The sequence below is a fragment of the Lontra canadensis genome, unplaced genomic scaffold (genome assembly GCF_010015895.1).
Source record: "Lontra canadensis isolate GAN:19392208 unplaced genomic scaffold, GSC_riverotter_1.0 scaffold7, whole genome shotgun sequence".
NCBI lineage: Eukaryota > Metazoa > Chordata > Mammalia > Carnivora > Mustelidae > Lontra > Lontra canadensis.
The window spans coordinates 25782279-25802072 of NW_022631001.1; the positions used below are offsets into that span (position 1 = coordinate 25782279).

The 19794-nt window shown below is 53.9% G+C and overlaps 1 protein-coding gene across 2 annotated transcripts in view; it reads left to right on the forward strand.

The window, feature by feature from the left end:
• The window catches only part of PDE2A (phosphodiesterase 2A), a 90822-nt gene continuing 71028 nt past the window's right edge, over positions 1–19794 (forward strand). The window contains exon 1 of one of the 2 annotated variants that reach the window (XM_032853183.1): positions 1–368. Coding sequence is in view for 1 of the 2 variants with exons in the window: in XM_032853182.1 (XP_032709073.1) it covers positions 298–368 (71 nt within the window). In the remaining variant the exon portion in view is untranslated. The remainder of the gene's footprint in view (positions 369–19794) is intronic. The other variant, XM_032853182.1, reaches the window with a different exon arrangement.

The following is a 19794-nucleotide window of genomic DNA, read 5'->3' on the forward strand; positions in this document are numbered from 1 at the left end:
CTGTCTGGGCCTCTCTCTTCCTCCTCCCTCCTCCCTCCCCCTTCTGCATTATCAGACCTGCTCCAACCTCCTCCCAGAGCCAGCCTAGCGGCAGAGGCAGTGGCAGCAGGAGAGGTGGGAGCAACTGGGGCAGCAGCAGCACTGGGTCGGGGTATCAAGTCCAGGCTGAGTTAGGGACAGGCTACCGCTCTTGGTCCCCGTGCCTACTGGGCCAGGCACCCTGCCTGGCACCCCGGGCGGGGTGGACAGGGCGAGGTGCCACCTTAGTCTGGCTGGGGAGGCAGACGATGAGGAGCGATGGGGCAGGCATGCGGCCACTCCATCCTCTGCAGGAGCCAGCAGTACCCGGCAGCGCGACCGGCTGAGCCGTGAGTACTATCGAGGGGCTGGGGTTTGGGTGAGCAGCTGCAAGATGCACCAGGGACAAGGGTCCTGGGAGTGCCTGTGAAGAGCTGGGGTTGGCGTGGAGCTGAGCCACGTGGAAGGATGGGGGATCAACCCTGCTCCTGGGAGCCTGGTTGCTGGACTATAACCTGGGGGGCCTCTGCACAGGGCTGAGGGTGTCTGGCATCAACCTAGGAGGCGATGGGGCTGGGGTCCCATAGAAGGGGCTGGGGGAGGGGTTAGTAATGAACCTGAATTATCCTTCCAGGGACTGGGGGTGGGGGAGGTCTGCAGGGAGTTCCAAGGAGCTCTGGGGCGGGGACAGGGGCGGGGGGGGGGGGGGGGGGGGGGGCACCGAGATTAAACTGATTCAGAACCCTGGAGAAGGATGAGATGTCTAGGACCACGTGTGTGTGTGTGTGTGTGTGTGTGTGTGTGTGTGTGTGAGAGAGAGAGAGAGAGAATGAGGGAGGGAGAAAACAAACATGAATATGAATAAGAGTGGCGCTGGCACAGAACAGGGTCTGGGGCAACTGCCTTTCATGGGATTGGGATTCACAGCCACCAGTTTAGGCAACTTTACCCCCAAAACATCCATCCTGGAGAGAGCCATGGGGCTAGTTGAATGAAGCCTCGTGCACCAGCTTCGTGGTCCTCCACATGCTGGTGGGGGGCGGGGGTTAGTTGTGCAGGTGGGGGGGTGGTTCTGTGGAGGTAGCCCTCCACCATCTGAGGGCTGCCAAGGTGGGTGACAAGTGACATGTGTTCCCCAAGTCCTCAGGGGGGCAGGCCTCTGCCTGCACATGAAGGTATGTGTGTGCATACGTCTGTGAGGGGCAAGGGGACACGTGGGGTGCGGAGGGGCCTGTGGAGTCCTGGGTGGTGGGATGGGCAACAACCTGTCCGGATGCGTGAGCCATGCGGTGTGACCGTGCGAGTTCACCTGTGCACGTGTGGGTGCAGGTTGCGCTGCGTGTCAGCACAGGTGTGTGTATGTGAGAGTTGGTGTGTTCGCAGGCATGTTAAGATGTGCAGAGTGACCCCCATACCGAGTGCGTTGTTTGATTCCAGTACGTTCATGTGTGTGTGCTTATTTGCCCACACGTGAATACTAGCATTGCGCTGTGTGTGTGTGTGTGTGTGTGTGTGTGTGTAGACGTGGATGCCTGTTAACCTGAGTGTTCGAGTGTGGGTGTGTGAGCATGATGCTGGTGTGTGTGAGTGGATATTGGTGCTTGTGTGGCTGGTGTCCGTGTGTGTGTGTGTGTGTGTGTGTGTGTTCATCCCCCCTGGGCGTGGGTGGCTGTTGCCTTCCCCTAGCAGTTGAAGACACAGCTGGGACATTTTGGCCCACTGAGGCAGGGCGGGGGGTGGCTGAAAGTGTGACCACTCCTGTGAGCCCAGGACAATTCATACTACACACTGAGGGGAGAGGCAGGAAAGAAACAGGCAATAATGGTTCTGCCCTCTGGGGCCTCCTAAGCTTCCTAGACATAAAATAGCTTGAGAATAATTAAGCATAAAGATCAGGATCAAGCTAACAGGTGGGGGTGGAGTGGGAGCGCCATAAGCAAAGGCCCTGGCGGGGAACGGGCCATGTGCCTGGAGCTGTGAGGAGGCTAAAGGGGGAGGCAGCAGCCTCATCCTGTAGGACGGGGAACTCCAGACCTCTTGGGCTTTACCCTGAGGGTCCTGGGGAGCCCGAGAAGGCTCCGTGTGGTGGAGGGACAGAATCAGGTTTGGGGTTGAGAACGCTGTCTCAGTGGCACTGTCACCGTGGAACTAGAAGAGAGCGAAGGGCCAGGGAGACCAGGGTGGAGGCCAGGCAGGTGTGGGCATCTAGGAGGTCTGGGACCAGGTGGACCAAGGGGCAGGTGACCAGGGCCTTTTGGAAGGGAGAAGTTGGAGGGCCTGGGAAAGAAGGTGGGAAGGGAAATGTCAAGGAGGCTTGGGCTTGGGCTTGGTCTTGGGCTCAGGTGGGAGGAGTGGTGCCAGGACCTCAGAGGGTCAGGGTGTTAGAGGGAAAAGCCCCTGGAAAGCTCAGGCCAACAAGGGAACAGGAGAGATGCCCAGCGGGTTTCTAGTCAGGGTGCCAAGGGTTGGAAATCATGGAGTTGCCTCTTCCCAGACAGGGGAACTGAGGCTGTGGATTTGTCCACCTCCTCTGGCTGCAAGGCCAGGGCTGAAGCTCCTCAGCAGACGCGAACCCCGGTCTCCTTCCTCAGGCTCTGGAGGGGACTGTTGGTTGCCTGAGCTGGTTCAGCTCAGTGAGAGTTAATCGCCTTTATGTTCCCTCCACCCCCCAGTTGCCCCTGCCCACCAGGCAGCTCCTGCCACTCTTGCTGCTTCCCACTCTAGCCTCCCATCCCCAGGGACTGCTGATGGCTTGGCTGGGATCTAGCCAAATAGGGGAGGCAGAGCTCCCAGCAGTTCCCGCCTTCTGTCTTAATGGCCTGGGAGTCTCACCCCGAGCCAGGCTGCTGTCAGGTCAGGCCTACACTCCCCGGGCTTGGGTCTATACAACCTACCCACTCGGCATTCTCCCATTCTGGCACTGTTGTGTTTACCCATTCATTTAGTCCCTCAACAGCAACTGTCCGATGCCTGCTTGCTGCCCACTGGGCTGGTCACTAGGGACACAGAATGGACACAGCCCCAGACCCTGCTCTCAGGGACTCCTGGTCTGATGAGGGAGGCAAGACTGGAAACCTACAGCCTTGTGGTGTGAACGGTGCTGTGCAGAGGGAGCCCCAGGAACTGTGGGGCCCAACCCCCAAAGCCAGGGCTTCAGAGGAGGAGACACTTGAGCTGTGTGTTGAAGGATGGATAGGAATGGCCCATGTGGTGAAGAGCAGAGGGAACAGCATGTAAAGGTGGGTCAGGGTGAGAACTTGCTATGTGACCAAGGGACAGAAAGAGTTTGGGTTGGTGGGAGCAAGAAGGGAGTGGAGAAGAAGAGAGGACAGGAGGGGCCAGATTCGGTAGAGTCTCAGATGACAGGCTAAGGGGCTTGGACTTCTTTTCATAGGACCAAGTTGCTAAGGAAAAGTTTTTGAATAAGAAGGCTCCCCTAGAAAGCCCTCCTTGGTTCTCCCTCCCTCTGACCCCATGACCCACCCTGCAGTCTCCCCAACAGTACGTATCAAGATTGTAGCCCAGACTCCGCTTTCCTCTGTGATGCCCCCTGGGTGTGTGGTCCCTACCCAACTCACCAAGGAGTTTCTCTGAGGCAGGAGCCTTCTCCCTGTGCTTCCCAGCACAGGGCTGGGCATCTAGCCTCTGTCCAGCCTCCCAGCAGGAGAAGACATATAGAGCATCTGGGCCTTCTCATAGTTGGTTTACTCTTCTTTGCAACTTGCCCACAGATCTACCCAGCCCTGCTTACATACCCCATGGGACAGGATGCTCATCCCTTCCCTCTTGAGCAGCCCTTCTCTTGGAGTGGTTATATCTCTCCTGGGCTCCTCTTCAGGGCTTGGCTGCTTGGCTTTGTGTCCCTTCTCCATCCTGGGTCACTGTCCTTCCTCCCAAGTAGGTCCAGGCCAGAGCATAATGGTTCAGGAGTGGTATGAACACATCCTGGGCAGAGAGTAGGGAGAGAAAAGCAGCCTTTATCCCACTACAGATGGTAAAACTGAGATGGGGCAGTCCCTGACCCCTCTCCAAAAATAATGATAAAGAAGTAGGCATAGATAAAAAAGGGAGTAAGGATAGACAACAGAAAGAACTTCCTACCAGCACAGAGGGGTGTGGAACCTCCTGGCTTTGGGAGAGTGGGCTGTGGGCATGAGGGTGAAGTCTTCTGGAACAGGAGGGGGTGTAGGGGACTGAGACCCTCTCCAGCTCTGTCCCTCCTGCAGGTGAGTGAAGTCATCCAGGGAAAGGGGGGATGGCAGGGGCTGAGAGAGACAGGGGAGGGAGGTGAGGATTCACTCATTCATTTAGCAGGTGTGTCCTGGGATGCTGCCCAACCAAACAGGCCAACTCTGCAGGGTGCTGGACACAGCAATTGCCACATGGAGGAAGGCCCATGGTTCCCCCTACCTCTGCCAGTGTCTAGGGAAGGTCTTTCAGGGGAGGGGTGGCTGGGGCTGCCCTTAGAAGGAAGAGTCACTTCTTCAGGCAGAATTGACAGCTCCAGGAAGAGCAAACACCACATGCAAAGGTCTTGAGGGGAGAGCAAGCATGGTTTTGCTTATGTGAGCACTGAAGGAGGTCAGAGCGGCCTAAGCATGAAGTGCAGGGGTATGGGAGGGCCTGTGCAGAGATGAAGGAGGAGAGAAATGAGAATTGAGGTTAGACTATAGCAAGCACTTTCTTCTATAGCCAGGGTACCCCCAGCAGCTTTGACATGTAGGCATTGTTGGGAATTTGCAACTTCTTGGTCTCTCCCAGCGACCTGCTGAGGGACTCCTCCTTGCTTGAGAATGAAATGCTCAGTGAGCAGAGCCCCTGAAAATGGGGGAGAGGCAGCACTTGAAAGTGAGCCCCTTCCAGAAAGTGGCATGCAAATGAATGCAAAGTGATATGCAAATAAGCCAGCTTAGGCTTGGCAGCTTTGTCTGGGAGGATGAGACATCACCCCCTTCCATGCTTGACTCCCACCCTTTGGGCCTCCAACCCCCGGCCCCTGGGACAGCCTGAACACCCTCGTCTGCTGCTCTGAATGCCCCAGCTTGTCTGAGCCACAAGGTTGTGGCCTCTAGGTTAGGGGCCACACGCTCCCTGTAAGCACCCCCATCCTCTCGGGAAGTCGATATATTTAGTAACGGATGTTTTCAACACATTTATCTCCCATTGTTCAGCTGCCCACTCCCTGGGAAAGGCCAGGTCCCCAGTGACGTGACCCACTTCTCGAATTCCCTGAAGTCACCCTTCTCACTGCCCTCCCTGAAAAACAGGAGGCAGCTGGGGCTTGGTGCAGCAGAAGGGATTTAAGTCAGACATCTGGGAGGACGTCCCAACAGTGTGGTTGCTGAAATAGGCAGACCCTGAGGTTTCTGGGTTCTCACTTTTTCGATGGCTACCCAGCTCCAAAGCCAGAGGAGGCTTGGAGAATAGAGTAGAAAAGGTGGTGGACAGGTGGAGGGTCAAATATCGGCACCATTACTGGGCAGCTGTGTGGGCAAGCTACTTAATTAACTTCTCTGAACTCTGTGTGAATAGTGGACTGGGAATATTAGTACTTTCCTGGCTGAATGACTGTGAAGAATCTGGAAGTGGGGAGCTTCGTGGCAGGCATGCGGCAGGTGCTCATAAAGGTTAGCTGTTGCCATTATAAACCACCCACCCTCACCCACACTTTAAGAAAGATTCAGTGGGGGCCTTGAGGGGGAGAGACCAGATCTAAGAGCCCAGAAGCTGTCATCGTGTGGGAGACACAAGGATGTCTGAAATGGAGCCATGGAGGTGGGAATGCTGAGAAGTGTGGATGCTCCGTGGGAGGGCCAAGGGCCTTCAGAGACATGCGACCACCTCCCTCGGCTGCCCTGGCTGGTCAGGGTCTAACCCCCAGAGGAGGCAATGGGGAAAAGGGCTAGACGAGGAAGGGGTTAAGCCAGCGGCCACACCCATAGCAGGCTGTGAGTCATTCTGGGAGTTGTAGTCTGGCATGAGTTCACAGTAAGTATACTTAGTCCAGCCGCCTGGCGTCCAAATGCATACTGTGCTGCTGAGACGTGCTGGGGACAGGCCCTGGAGGGGGCTGGGGGATGCAGGGCCCAAAAGTGGAGCATTGTCAGTCCCTCCCTCAGGACCCCTCAGCCTGCTGTGTGTTGGGCCATGCAGGTGGGGGTAGGGATAAAGGGATTAAGCCATAATTAGGACTCTTCACACATTCACGCAGAAGTTTACAGCTTCCAGAGCACTGTTTTCACATCTATGATCTCATTTAATCCTCACCACAAACCCAAGAGACTGCTGTTTTCTGGATGAAGAAACAGGATCCAAGAGGGGAAATAACTTGCCCAAAGGTATTCAGCCAGTGTCTGGTGAACTCAGGCTTGGAGCACATGTCTGCCCGCTCCCAAAGTTTCTGCTCTTTCCATGGATTGTTCTAGATAGCAAAGGTCAGGCACTGAAGGACAGGCAAGACACAGACAATTAGAAATCTCAACAGAGGAATGAAGACCTGACTCAAGGGACAGAAGGCAAAGCCTGAGCTCCTAGGGATAGGAGGTTAAGAAGTGGATTAGGCCAGACAACCAATTCCAGGCTGAGAATTTGGACTGCTTACCATGGCCCACCAGGCTCTTCCCAAGAGTTTGGAGCAGGGGCAGGGACTGATTAGAGCTGGACTTTGGGAAGATTGATATTGCCTGGGCTGAATGGTTAGGATTGGAGAAACAACACAAACTGAGACTTCTGAAGTTCACCTGTGGTGCTCCCAGCACTTTGCTCCTCTTCCTCCACCACACTTCTTCCCAGTTTCTTCCTCCTCCTCCTCTTCCTCTTTTTCCTTCTTCCTTCTACCCTGTACCCTCCACCCCATCCTGGGGAGTGAGAACTACACCATAGAGCTGTGCTGTAATGCCACCTGTCTCCAGCAGGGGTTGCTGTTGTGCACAGTCAGTTGCAGCCTGGGTTCTTCTCCTGTCTGAAGGGCCAGAGGGAGGGAGGCTGGACAAGGAGTAGAGATGAGGGGTGGAGGAAGGGTAGCCCATTGTTCTCCACTCCCACTGGGCCCAGGGTGAGAGGAGACACCAGACCCGACATGGCAGGCACAGACACATGGAAGGGGATAAGTTAGAGGACAAGATATTTTACTTCCTCACAGTTCTGGGACAAGTTTAGATTTGGAATCGGATATAGGATGACAATTGCATTTGGAATCTGGGTTTCTACTGGATTGTGATTTGCTTGATCCTGAGATGAGGGCTAAGATTGGCTGGTTTGTGTTTCTGTGTGTGTGTGAACCTGAATGTGAGCTTCCCATTGTGCATGTGTATTTATGGGTCTGAGAGTGTAAGGGTGTGGGGGTCAGTGTTTGTATAAAAGTGTGGACATATTCATATGTGTGAATATGTGAGTGCCCATTTTCCTGCCTGGTTATTGGTAAATGGTATTGTGTATGTGAGTGTGTGCTCCTCTTTGTACAGTGTTATGCACTCGTGTTCTAATAAAACTGCCTGTGGGTGTGCGTCTCCGTGCATACGTGTGTCTATGTTTCAGCGTAAAGGCAGGGACATATGAGCGTGTGTGTGAACCCAGCAAAGCCACGCCCAAGATGTGGATACTCAACATTTTCTCTCCTGAGTCCCATCTGCCTGAAGGTAGAGACGGGGTACGTGTGGACTTGGGCTGGGGGGTGGCTGTCACGTGTAGGGCTGGGCTTCCCTTGGAAGACTCTGGGACCCCCTCCTCATCAGTATAGGCCCTAAAGGAACGTAGCATCTTTGTGTTCAGGCTCAGGTCCAGGGTCATGCCATGGAGTTGGGGGACAGGCCGTACTGGCACTCCTCTAGCAGAGCTTCAGGGGCTCCCAGCCCAGTCCTTTTCTAGAGATACAAATTCTGAAACCCAGAGAGGGCTAATGATTGACGCAGCATCACATAGCAGGATTCAGGGTGAGATGGCAAGGCTCGCAGCCCAGAGAAGGGTGTGTCTGGCTTAGAAGGCCTCTCTCCATCCAGCCTCTGGAGCAGATGGGGAGCTCAGAGTAGGGATTCAGTTCCGTGGCATGAGGACACCTCCTGCACCTGGGCCTTTCCACTCCTCTGAGGCCTCAGATGCTGCCTTTGAAGTTTGTACCAGAGACTCTGCCTGCTGTGAGACTCCTCCCGGGCACTTATGAAGTCTGTCATTCCTGGAGCACGGTGATTCTGTAGAGAGGAGTCCGGCATGGGAATGGGACCTTGGGGAGGGGCCTCATCTTTGCATCAGATGCTTTTTTAGGTTTTTACTGTTCTGACATTCAAGGCTTTCCCTATAATCCTTTCTTGGTGTCTTAGTACTGAATCAGTGCTGGGATAGTAGGGGAGTCCTGGAAACAGCTTAGCTCAATGAGAGGGGGGTGGGGCAGTCCCATGGGGAAGGGACTCTCCTAAAGGGAAAGGGATAAGCTTCCAGTCCCTGGTGCAGGGAGGTGTGAACAGGGGGGCTGGGCAGCCTGGTTAGGGAGACTGTAGATGAGAATCCTGTCCTAGCAGAGGAGTTGGTTTACAAACTCTTTGAAATCCCTTTAAGCTATAGCTGCCATGGAGGGGCCCGAGAAGGACATAGCTTGGCCCAGTGAGCACAGGGAAGTTTGAGCCCCACAGTGCTTTTCCTGGTGGCCTGGGCAGTGGGAAACTGGAAGCAGGAAGATCCCCTTCCCTGGGAAACTGGAGAGACACTGTCTTCTTGGAATTTTAAGATTAGTGGGAGGGGGCTGGATTCAAAGACACCAGTGGAGCTGGGGATACGATGGGTAGGAGGCAATGGCCTTGCTGGCAGCCCTGGCAGGGAGGGAGCAGACAGGCAGCTACCTTCCTTTGGGATGAACTGTGGGGGGACTCTCAGGTTAGAGGCCCATGTGAGGCTCAGAACTGGGCTCTGGGTGGGGTGGGGGCAGAGGCTTCCTGGTGCTGTGGGCTGAGCATGTGGGATTGGGTAGAAGAGCAGAGAAGCAGGCAGCCTGGTACCGCATCTTTCCCATGGCAGAGAATTCAGAGTTATCTTAAAACTCCAAGTGGGGTGCAGTTTGGGGGCTAGAAGGAGAGAACTAATGATCACAGATTGCCCTTTCTACTTTCCAAATTACCTTGTTTAATCACCTCAATAATCCCTCAAGGAGTTTGCACTGTTTTGTAGTGGGGAATCAGATGACACACTAAGATGGTCTAATTGAAGGCACTTTAATGAAGCAACCATTGTGGAGATGGGGCAGGATGAAGGGAGAAAACAGGGGATGTCGAGGTACTTGGGACAAGCATCCATGAGGCCCAAGGGGCAAGGCGAGTGCTGTAGATCTGAGAGCCAGAGCTGGAATAAAGGTATGCCCCCCAGAGCCTGTCAAAGGAGACAAAGAATAGAGGTCTGGAGGGACAAATGGTTGGTGGGAACCCAAAGTCCAGAGAGGGTGCCAACTTGTCCAAGGTCACACAGCTGGTTGGTCTCAGATGGAGCCAGAAGCCAGGCCCTGCTTCTGCACATGGATTTTATCATGTTCTCTGAAGCTTGGTGGGATCCAGGTACCAGAGTTCTTTCTGCGTGGCTTCACAGGTGCCTTGTGGGCTGCTAGGAGTCTGGAGCTTCCTCTGCCACCAACACCCTGCCCCTTACCTGAGTAGCACTGGGGCTGCTAAAGAATGCCATTCACAGGATTTGGTGTCCTGGGCCCCCACAGAACCACATGCTCATGGATCCCACCCCTCCTCAATGATGCTGTCGCCTCCACTGCCCTGTGCTTGGCACCCTGGCCGTGGAGATGGGCTTGACAGCCCTTGTCCTCCCCTTTGTTAGAGGAAGGCAGTGGACATTAGGGGGTGAGCCCAGGGAAGGAGGAAAGCCCATGCTGGGACGGCTGATCAGGAGACTTCCCCAAGGAGGTGATGCTGGGTGTTAGCCCTGAAAAATGAATGGGAATTTTACATGTGAAGGAGGAGAGGAAGGTAATTCTAAACAAAAAGCCAGCACAACAGCAGGAAGTCATGGTGGCAGGGCCCAGGCTGCTGGGCTGGGGGAAGGGTCAGTTGTGGAAGCCCAGTTCACCCAGGGAAGCCAGGGAGGGTGGAATCAGGGTCATGGTTAGCTTTGGGTTTTGAAAGCCCCAAGTGAAGGGTGAATGAAAGGGGCCAGGGAGGAGGCTGGTATGGAGATGCAGGTAAGAGGCAAGATGGCTGCACTGGAGGTGGCTGAGGACAGGTGAGCCATGTAGACAGGTCGTAGGAGGACTGACAATCCCCACCCCCCAGCTCACCCATCTAAGCATATCCCGAGTTCTTCAGTGTCCGCCCTCCAAGGCAGAGATGGGTGGCAACTCCAGACTGTCCTCCAGAAGCACCCTTCCCTGCCTCATCCTACCTGTGGCTTACACACTTGAGTACTCATCCCTGACACCCATAAGCCACCCCCTCAGACTGTAGCCACCAAGAGCAAAGCTCTGTCCCTGCCACCTCATCTCTTGATAACACTTACGACTTGTCCACTGCCAAGTCTAATAAAAGTCCTCCCTTTTAAGACCTTCATCCTGGAGTTTGATCCCAACCCTTTTTCTATCCAGAGCCTGGGCCTTGGCCTCCTTGGGAGATGAGTCAGTGAAATGGTTCCCTCCTGGTGCTGGGGGGCAGTCATGGGCTTTGGCCCAGCCAGCTCATCTGTGTGCCTCCGTGCCAGTGGGGACCCACTTTCAGCCTCCGCTGGGCCTCAGGTCGCTGACTCATTATCAGTGTTAACTGGCATCTCTGGTGCAGGCATCCCCCGCCCCCCAACTAAGTGCTTGACAATCGTTAGGTGCTGTTGTATGCAGCTGGACTCCAACTCCAGCACCCTCCTGCCCCTGGCTTCTCCTGGGTCTAGCTCCCTGAGCCAAGGGACCAAGTGTCCAGGCCACAGACATACAGCTCCAGGCATGGAGAGACAAACAGAAATAAACAAGAGAAAAACTCAGCAGACACAGAAGCCCACATACAGAGAAGCAGACCCTAGTACAAAGACCTAGAGAGACCCACCACAAACACGCACATAACACAGACATCAATATACACTGAGAAACAGAGACAGGGTAAATCTAAAAAACTGACCTACTAATGGGATGAAGTGTAACACCTGTGCACATAACCCAGGTATCCATACATGCAACACAGACACGCATTTGGCACATAGAAACACTCACACTTAGCATAAATACGGGCTGCCCATCAGGTGGCCAGACAAAGCTACCTCTGGTTCCTCACCTGTGAAGCATTCTCACCTCTGGGTTGTTGCACATGCTGTTCCCTTTGCCTGGAACATTCTTCCTGGATGCCTCCTTCCTTCTCAGGGTTAATTCCTATCGTTCTTTATGTCCTGGCATCCCTTATATACTCCCCAACCTTGGAGCTCTCCCCTGCTCCAAGGCATCACTGACTATTTTCCAACCAGACTTTGACAAGTTTTGGGATGAAACTTTCGCCTGTGCCCAGTGAGGTGGTGGCTGTGGTTGTGAGTAGGCCATTAGGGCTGAGAAACCAAGCAGAGACAAATTTGGGATGGAGGGGGACAGAGTCAGGAATAACAATGAGGAGTTCTGACTGCTTGGGGCCTGAGTAAGCATTTAATGCACAGGCTGGCATAGCCAGATGTTCTTTGCCTCATTTTTTTTTTCCGACTCTGCCTGATTTCTTTTGCGTTTCTTCTAGGCTTGCTGCCCAATCCAGTTCCCTCCTTCCCAAAGCCAGTCCTGCCTCTTGCCACCTCTCTGAGCTCACACATGCTCACCTGCCCTCTTCGCTTGGGTGTATCCTGCCTGTACTTCTAAGCCTGGGGAAAACTTCATGATTCAACTCCTAGGGTCAGAGGCACAGCCTCCAGACACAGTCTCCTAACCCAGGCCACTTAGTTTGGTAAAGGGAGGCATAGAGTGGAGTGGTTATGAGCATAAGTCTTGGGACTGTCTCCTGGTTCAAATCTCAGCCCTTCTACTTCCTGGCAGCAGGACATGTATAAGTTCTGCCACCTTTGTTCCCTCATCTGTGAAAGGGGGACACTAATAGAGCCCATCTCATTGGGGCTGCTGCAAGGATTAAATGAGACAAGTGTGTGGTGTACTTGGCATGCAGTTAGGCTCCCGCTCTGGGCTCTGTGAGAGCTGAGGGAGAGCTAATGAGATCAAGGATGTGCAAGTGCACCCAGGAGGTGCCTAGTGAGTCCTTGCTAATTGGAACTGAGTGAAACAAACATGTGTGTGAGTACCTACTGTGTGCCCTCCATGGCTGGGTCTTTGTACTTCCCCTCCTCAGTATCTGCAGGGCCGCTGATTCCATACAGCTGTTACCCTATGGGGGGATCAGAAAGTAAGGGTGTAACTTCTTTTTTTTAATCTAAATTTTTACATCTATTTTATTGAAGTATAACTTATATATAGTAAAATCACCAATTTAAGGTTTATGATTCAATGAGTTTTAGTAAATGCAATATACAGTCATATAACTGCCATTCCAATCAAGACAAGAGTATTATTGCCTCAAACTTCCCTGTGCCCTTTGCAGTTAATCCCCCTTGGGGGGGGTGACTTTTTACAGGGCTGTGAGAGGTGCTGGGTTTTTACTTGAGCTGAAAACCTGGACATATAGACTGGAGCTGCTTCTAACATGCTGGGTGATGCCAAGGAAATTCTCACCCTTTCTGGGCTTTTGTTTCTGTGGCCTTTGTACCTCCTGGCAGAGGTAATGAGGCCAGGGAGAGGATGATGCACAGGCCACAGTTTCCTAAGGGTATACTCTGGGTCTGAGAGTGGGGTCAGTTGGAAGTGGTGGCCTCAGAAATCCAAAGAGTGGGTGAAAGGGAGTAGAGAGTTGGTGTTCTCACAAACCTGTCCCTCCTTGGATCAGATGAGCTCTGTGGCCCTGATGGGAATGACTATTTGTGGGTCCAGACTGGAGCAGGGACCTGGCCAAGATGATTCCACATCTCTCCCAATCTCCCCCTTCCAGGGGCTGTAAACCCCTCTGAGAATTAGCAACTCCCTGAAAAGAAGGGGGGCACTTTTGTTCCCCAGTTCTGGAACCAAATATTAAAGCAATTATGTAACTAGCAATAAATTACTTAAAGTAGTGACTCACTCAGCTTAATTAGAGCAAGAGCAGGGAGGGATTAAGGTATTTTTAGAGCGCACACCTCACTCCCTCCTGGGGGGAAGGGGAGGCCTCTGTGCAAGGTGGGGGTGGAGAAAGGGCTGGGAGCTCATGGAAGCACCCCAGGTGTCTGCAAGGAGATGAAAGCTGATCCTCCACCCCACAGAGGTCTCAACAAAGAGAGGCCAAGTCAGAGCAGTGGCAGGAAGAATTCAGATCAGACTCAAGGAACACTTGCCAGAGATGCTTGTTGGAGAACTGGGACAGGTAAACTAGATTATGAACTCTCTGAGGGCAGGGACTAGGTCTGTGACCTGCTTGCCTAGCTGCGTGGCCTTGGGCAGGTTCCTTTGTTACCCCACGCTTCAGTTTCCCTCACTGTCAAATGGGCATAACAATATCCACCTTTCCACACATTGTGGACCACGTGGGTGAATGTGCGTTAAGCAAAGTCCAGTGCTGACTTAACAAGACAAAAATCTCCAAAAAGGCAGGAAGTAAGTCTGTTTTGTTCACTATTTTATCGCAAGCTCTATTCACAGGGCCACACATAGTAGTGTCCAATAAATGCTTGTTGAGTGAATACATATTAGTTTTATTCTCATTCTCCTACTCCAAATGGGTTCCTTGTTTCAAGGTCTGTGGATGATGGACCTAAATGAGAGGAGGGCAGAGGTGTCTCGCAGGTGGAGACTGGCCTTTCTCCCCCAAACTGAGGAAGAGACGATTTAGGACAGAAAAAAAGCGACTTCTAGAGGCAGGCCTGGGAGAGGTCAGAACCACGGACAGCTCCGCCCTCCTAATAATGGGCGTGGTCTCCTGGTCGCAGGCGGTGCAGCTGGGATGGAAGGGCCCGCCTAGTTTACCCTCCACAGCTACAGGTGAGAAAAGGAGCCGCAGTCCAGACAGACTGGAGAGATCAGGACCCTCACTCACGATTGTAGGGAGTTCCAGGGAGGGAGGATGAGTGCGAGATGGAGCATTCTGAAAAGCTTCCTGGAGGAGGGGAATGGGATTGGCTGGGAAGATTAAGGCAGAGAGGATATTCAGGCATCTGTAAAACAAAGTAATAATTTTGACCCTATAGGTTTTCTAGGTGGATTGAATGAGTTACTTTTTAGGAATGCCTGGCACATTTGCCTGCTTGGAAAGGGCACAGCATATGGGCTCATTTCTTTCTGCTTCCCTCCACCTCTTCTCAGCCCCTGTGACTTGAGGAGGGACACCCCCCTGCCTTACTGGAGACAGCAGGCCCTGGATAACTGTTCAGAGGCTCTGAGGTGCAGGGCTTCCTATTCCAGCCTTTGCTAGACCCAGTTCTGAGACTGGACTGAGCTAGACATACAGTAGGTGCACAGGACAGACTGAGGGAAGCTCTGTGCTCCTCCTTCCTATCAGGGCTTTGGAAGGCTGAGGGAAGGACACAGCAGGATTGGGGTGATGGAGTTTAATCTCTGCTCCTCTCACTGGCGCACAACCACAAGACTTCTGCCCCTAGTGGTGGCTCTGATTAGTTCTGACTAGCTCTCTTCACACCTCGCTGGCCTCCCAGGGCTCCAGCGATGAATTAGTGATGACAGCTTTGCACCATCACTATGACGACCAGGCATGTTCTTAGCCTCCAGTCAGGGTGAAGTGGCAGAGGCCAGAGACCCCTTTGGCTCTGGGCTTTTGTACTGGTGTGTTTGGCGGGGACTGGGGCCCAAAGGGGGAAGTAACGGGGAGGCAGCTGGAGATGGAGCAAGGACCAGGGTATAGGGGCTCCATCTGGAGTAGCCTAGCATTCCTTCAGATTGCTAGATCCAAAGGAACCTTGGGGATAGCTTTTTCTCTTCCTCCCTGCTTTCTTTTTCTTTTCATTCCTCCTTCCTCTCCTCCTCCTTTCTTTCCTTCAAGCCTCATCCCTGTGCAAGTCCCTGAGCTTCCCACCTCTTCCCCCTATTCTGGGAATCAGGCCCAGCCCAGCCCTCACCCTTAAGAGCCCAGAGTGAGATGGGGACATAGACACATCCTGGCCTGGGCTTCAGAGAAGGTGTGTGGGAGCCACTGCTGGCTCTGCAAAGAGGGCTGCCTTAGCTCTGCCAGAGGCTATGCAAACAGCTTTGCAGAGGGAGTGATACTTCTGGTCCTGTTGAGTGAGATTTTCCAATGGAGAGACAGAGGATCAGGGGTGAAGAGGTGAACCATGAGTCCAGAAGTGAAACATAAAGAGGGATGGGGAGTTGACAGAAATCCAGAGCAGCCTACTTGTAGGAGGTGTAGCAGGGAGCAGAGGAGGACTGGAGCCTGGGGAAGGACTCGGGGGCCGTGGTTACAATGAGGAGTTTGCAGTATGTCCCATAGGGAAATAGGAGCCCCTGAAGAATTGTTGTTGAGTGTTTGATTCTGGAAATGGGAAACCCGAGGCACAGAGAGAGAAAGTGACTTGCTCAAGCTTTCTGAGGTCACTAAAGCCAACCAAGGCTATGGGCTCTGCCATGATCCCAATAGAACTCAGCTAGGACCTCTTGCCTCAGACTTGCTGGCTAGGATTTTTCCAGGTAACCACTATCTCCAAAAGGTGAGGAGGGCCCATGGATGACTTCACCCTTAGTTTGAATGAAATTTGGATAGGCAAGAGCTGTGCGATGGCCCTCCCTGCCTCTTGTGTGTTGGTGGTAATTGGGTAGGGCATCCAAGGAAGGACCTGGGAAGCCAGAGGCTTGGCTGAGGTCAGCAAGAGATCACAGTCAGAAATTGATTAAGGTCAGAAACTTGGGCCGTCAGGCTTCCAGCCCAAGCACTGTGCTGCATTCTTTAATTTGCACTCTCAGGGATCTTTGTCCGCATGGGGCACCCCCAGGAGATAAGGGCATCTCTGAGGCCCTCACACTCTCCCCAGGCTCTTTCTGGCCCGGGGGCCTGATATTGGGTCTGCTGAAGCTGGAACTTATCGGGGCAGAGAGAGACATTTAGCCCCGTTGTCCTGATGAAAACACTGAAGTTTCAGGGTAACAGTGACTCACTCAGGGTTACTGAATAGGTCAGAGCTGAGCTGGGTCTGGCTGCCTGGCCCTGCCTGTCTACACTCCTCCACCTCGCAGCTGTCCCCTTGCCTCTCTTCCACCCCACTCTGCAGCACTGCTGGGCCTGCCAGCTTTGATGGATGGTCCCACAGCTCAGCCTCCCTCCCATTCCTTTCCGGATGCTGGGCTGTTAGCCTTCTAATCACCAGTTCTGCCTGGTGGCCACCAAGCCATCCATCTCCCCCCTACAGCTTTACCCAGCACAGGTGGGGTATTTTTGCAGGCGGTGGGAGGGAAAGAGGAGCAGTGCAGTTATTCCCCCTTCTCTGAGGTTGGGCTGGGAGTATGGCTGCAGCCCCTACTCTAGGGGAGTCAAGGGTTAGGAAGCAGCCTACACCGCTTTGCTAGAATACCAGAAATCCCTCCTCCCAAGGATACCTACAATGCATACATGCACACATGCTCACAGTGACAGTAATAAAATAAAAAACTTTCATGTATCAAAAAATACCTCATGCCAAACACTGTGCCAGAGTTCTGCATGTGTATTCTCATTTATGATGTTAGTTGGGTACTACTGCTAACTACACTATAGAGATAAGGAAACTGAAGCTTAGAGAGGTTAAGTGACTTTCACAGGTGCACATGGCCAGGAACTGGAGGAGCTGGGATTTGAACCCAAGTTGTAAGGCTTACATCTTATTATTATTAGCAACTCCTTTGCTATACTGACTTACTTATGTGTGCACACATGCGCACACAAACACAGGCACGCATGCACACACATCCATGTATGAACACAAGCCTCCATGCTGGCCCTTGTGCCACTCATCTACCCCGACCAGCTTCCAGAGGAGTAGGGAGAGCTCTGGGCTGAGGAAGAGATGAGGAGTCTCTGCTCATTGCCCCCAGGCTGCCCCCAGAATCACCCTGGCAGTGACACCAATCAGCTGGAGGGCTCCATGGAGGAGGCAGCCTCCAGGCATCCAGAAGAGGAGGCTTGGAGGCAGCCAATCAATAATGCCTGCAGCTCCATCTTACAGGAACTGGGGCTCAAGGGAGCGTGGTGCCTCAGGTTGATGATCTGGCTGCAGCCCAGGCCCAGCAGGCAGGCCCATGTATGCGGAGTGTGGCAGGTGAGCGGTGGCCTGCTGCCCCTGTGCCCCCAGCTCCATGTGCTCTCCCTTCTCCCTTTCTCTCCCCTTCCTGCTGTTGTCCTCCGCCTCCCTGTATCCCCCCTCCCCACCCCCCCATAGTCAGCCATGCTGCTGAGAATCAAACTGCCAGTTCCCAGGCACCTGTGTGCACCCACAGTTCTGGAGCTCCGCTGCTCCAGAAGCTGCTTCCGGGGTAGGTGCTGGGAGGTGTGGGGAGGGCGAGCAGAAAGGCCAGGGTCGAGAGTGGCAGGAGGTGGGGGCAAGCCCTCAGAGCCCTAGGAGACTATTTAAGGAGATAATGAGTGTGAAGTGCTTCATGCCACAGGGGGGCACATAGTAGGTGCTTAATTAGACTGCGTCTTGATCCTCCCTCAGGAGTGTGGAGAGAGCAAGGCTGGTACTGATGGGGGGTTGGGGGGCCTCTGGAGGCACATGAGCTCCCAGAGCGGCTGTCAGGTGCAGCTGACAGCGTTAACATTTCCTGGAACAATTAGCATTGTGGGGTGGATGGGGGGATTAGTACCTGACCCCTGATAGGAGGCTAGCCTAGCCCCCATTCTGACATGGGGGGAGGGCATCCGGCACTGGGAGGAATGGTGGCCAGAGCAGGGCTGGAGACCGTCGTCCCCTGCTCCCTCTGGGAAGGGCCCCTGAGTAGGCCCCTGGCAGACAGGCTTCCGTCAGTCACTTTAACTGGCACTGGCCCCCAGAGACCTGGGTTCAGGTCCTGATTCAGGCACCTGCTGGCTGGTGGTAGTTAGTTAGGGTGAATCACTCTGCTTTGGGGGTCCTCAGTCTTCTCATCTATAACACCTTACGGTGAAGATCAAATGAGATGTTGCCTGTTAAGTACCTGCCGCTTCCCTGTTCCCAAGGAGCCGGGCCACTCGGGATTCCCCAGAGTTTGCCTTTCCTAGTCATACCCCTGACAGGAACAGGTGTGGGCCATCTCTCCACCAGATGCTGTCTGCTCCATCCTTGGGTCCCTTGTGTCCTGACACAGGGTCCCCAGTGCCCTGACACAGGGTCCCCAGTGCCCTGACACAGGGTTGTTGAGGAAGAGGGAAGTAAAGGGGGTCCCATCTTAGCTTCTGTCATCTTCTTCACTCTGGTAGGGAACACACGTGCCTCTCTATACTGGCCTAATGTTCATGGGAAACCACAGGGAGCGGTCTGACTCAGGTGAGGGTGGGAGGAGCCCTGGACTGGGATTCCTGATGCCTGCCTTCCTGCCGTTTCAGAGAGTGCCTCACTGTCTGACCTTGGGCAAGACCTGTCCCTGGGGGGTCAGAGAGACATGCGACCTCTGACCAGCCTCTTTTTGAGGGCCTAGATGATTCTGTGTTCTGGGGGAGAGGCTGGGTGAGGGGCTGGTGGTACAAGGCTGGTGACCACCTACAGGCAGACCCATGAGGCGGGGCCAGCTCAGGACACCTGTGACTTTGGTGCCCTTGTTGTCCTACTGCCATAGGCCTGCCCCTGCAGTCCTCTGCTGTGCCTCCCGAGTCTCTGCTGCCCCGCCTGCCCCTCTATTCTGAGTCCTCTTTCCTTTATTATCTAACTCTATTGCCTCCTGCCTCAGGCTTATCTCCTCCTGTCACTCCTCCATCCATCTCTGTCATCCCCTGCGGCTTCCTCCTGCTCTCTGACACACCCTCTCTGGAGGCGGGCCCTTCTGGGAGTCAGTCCTTCCTTGCCAATCGTCTAAATAAGTGGTCTCCACCACTCTGACCAGCTCTTGTCTTCTACCACCTTCCTGTGTCTTCCTCTTTCTGATGATGTCTCTGCCTTTCGCTGTCTCTGGACTCCCTTTGTCTCTGCAAGTCTCCCTCTGCTCTTATCTCTGGGTTTCTGTCCTTTAGAGCCTGCCAGGTCCTTTGCCTCTGTCCCCTCATCGCGTGCCCAGAGAGGGCAGCAGGTCCAGCCCTCCAGCCTGGAGCACGGAGTAGCCCACACACCATTGCTCACTGGCTGCCTTGGAAGCCCCCGACAATGCCCTCCCGCCCCGCCCTGCGCCAGGGCCTTGTTGCTAGGCCGTGGGCTGGCAGCACCTGGCTTCCATAGCGACGGCTGCTTAGAAACAAAACGCCACATCTCCTGGTCCCACCACAGAGTCTTTGCAAGTCTTTGCGGATCGAGCACCTTTCAATCAATCAGGACGGGAAATGTGGCCAGCTCTAGGCTGCCTCCAGCTCCGGGAGGAGAGAGAAGAGGGAGCCACAGTCTCTGCCACTGGTGCTTGGGGTGGCTGGGGCAAGAAAAGCTGCCCCAACAGGGCCCTGGGCCAAGGAGGGAGCACAGGAGGAGGCCCCTTGGGCTCTTCTCCCAAGTCAGCCTGCTACCAGGAGGCATGGTCTGCCATGGGGCCCACTTTGGATTACTGTTCTACTATTTCTAGCTCTGTGACTTTACACAAATGACCTCATGCCCCAGGACCTCAGTTTTATCAACTGTCAAGTCAGGCTAATAATATCATAAGGATTAAATGAGAGAATC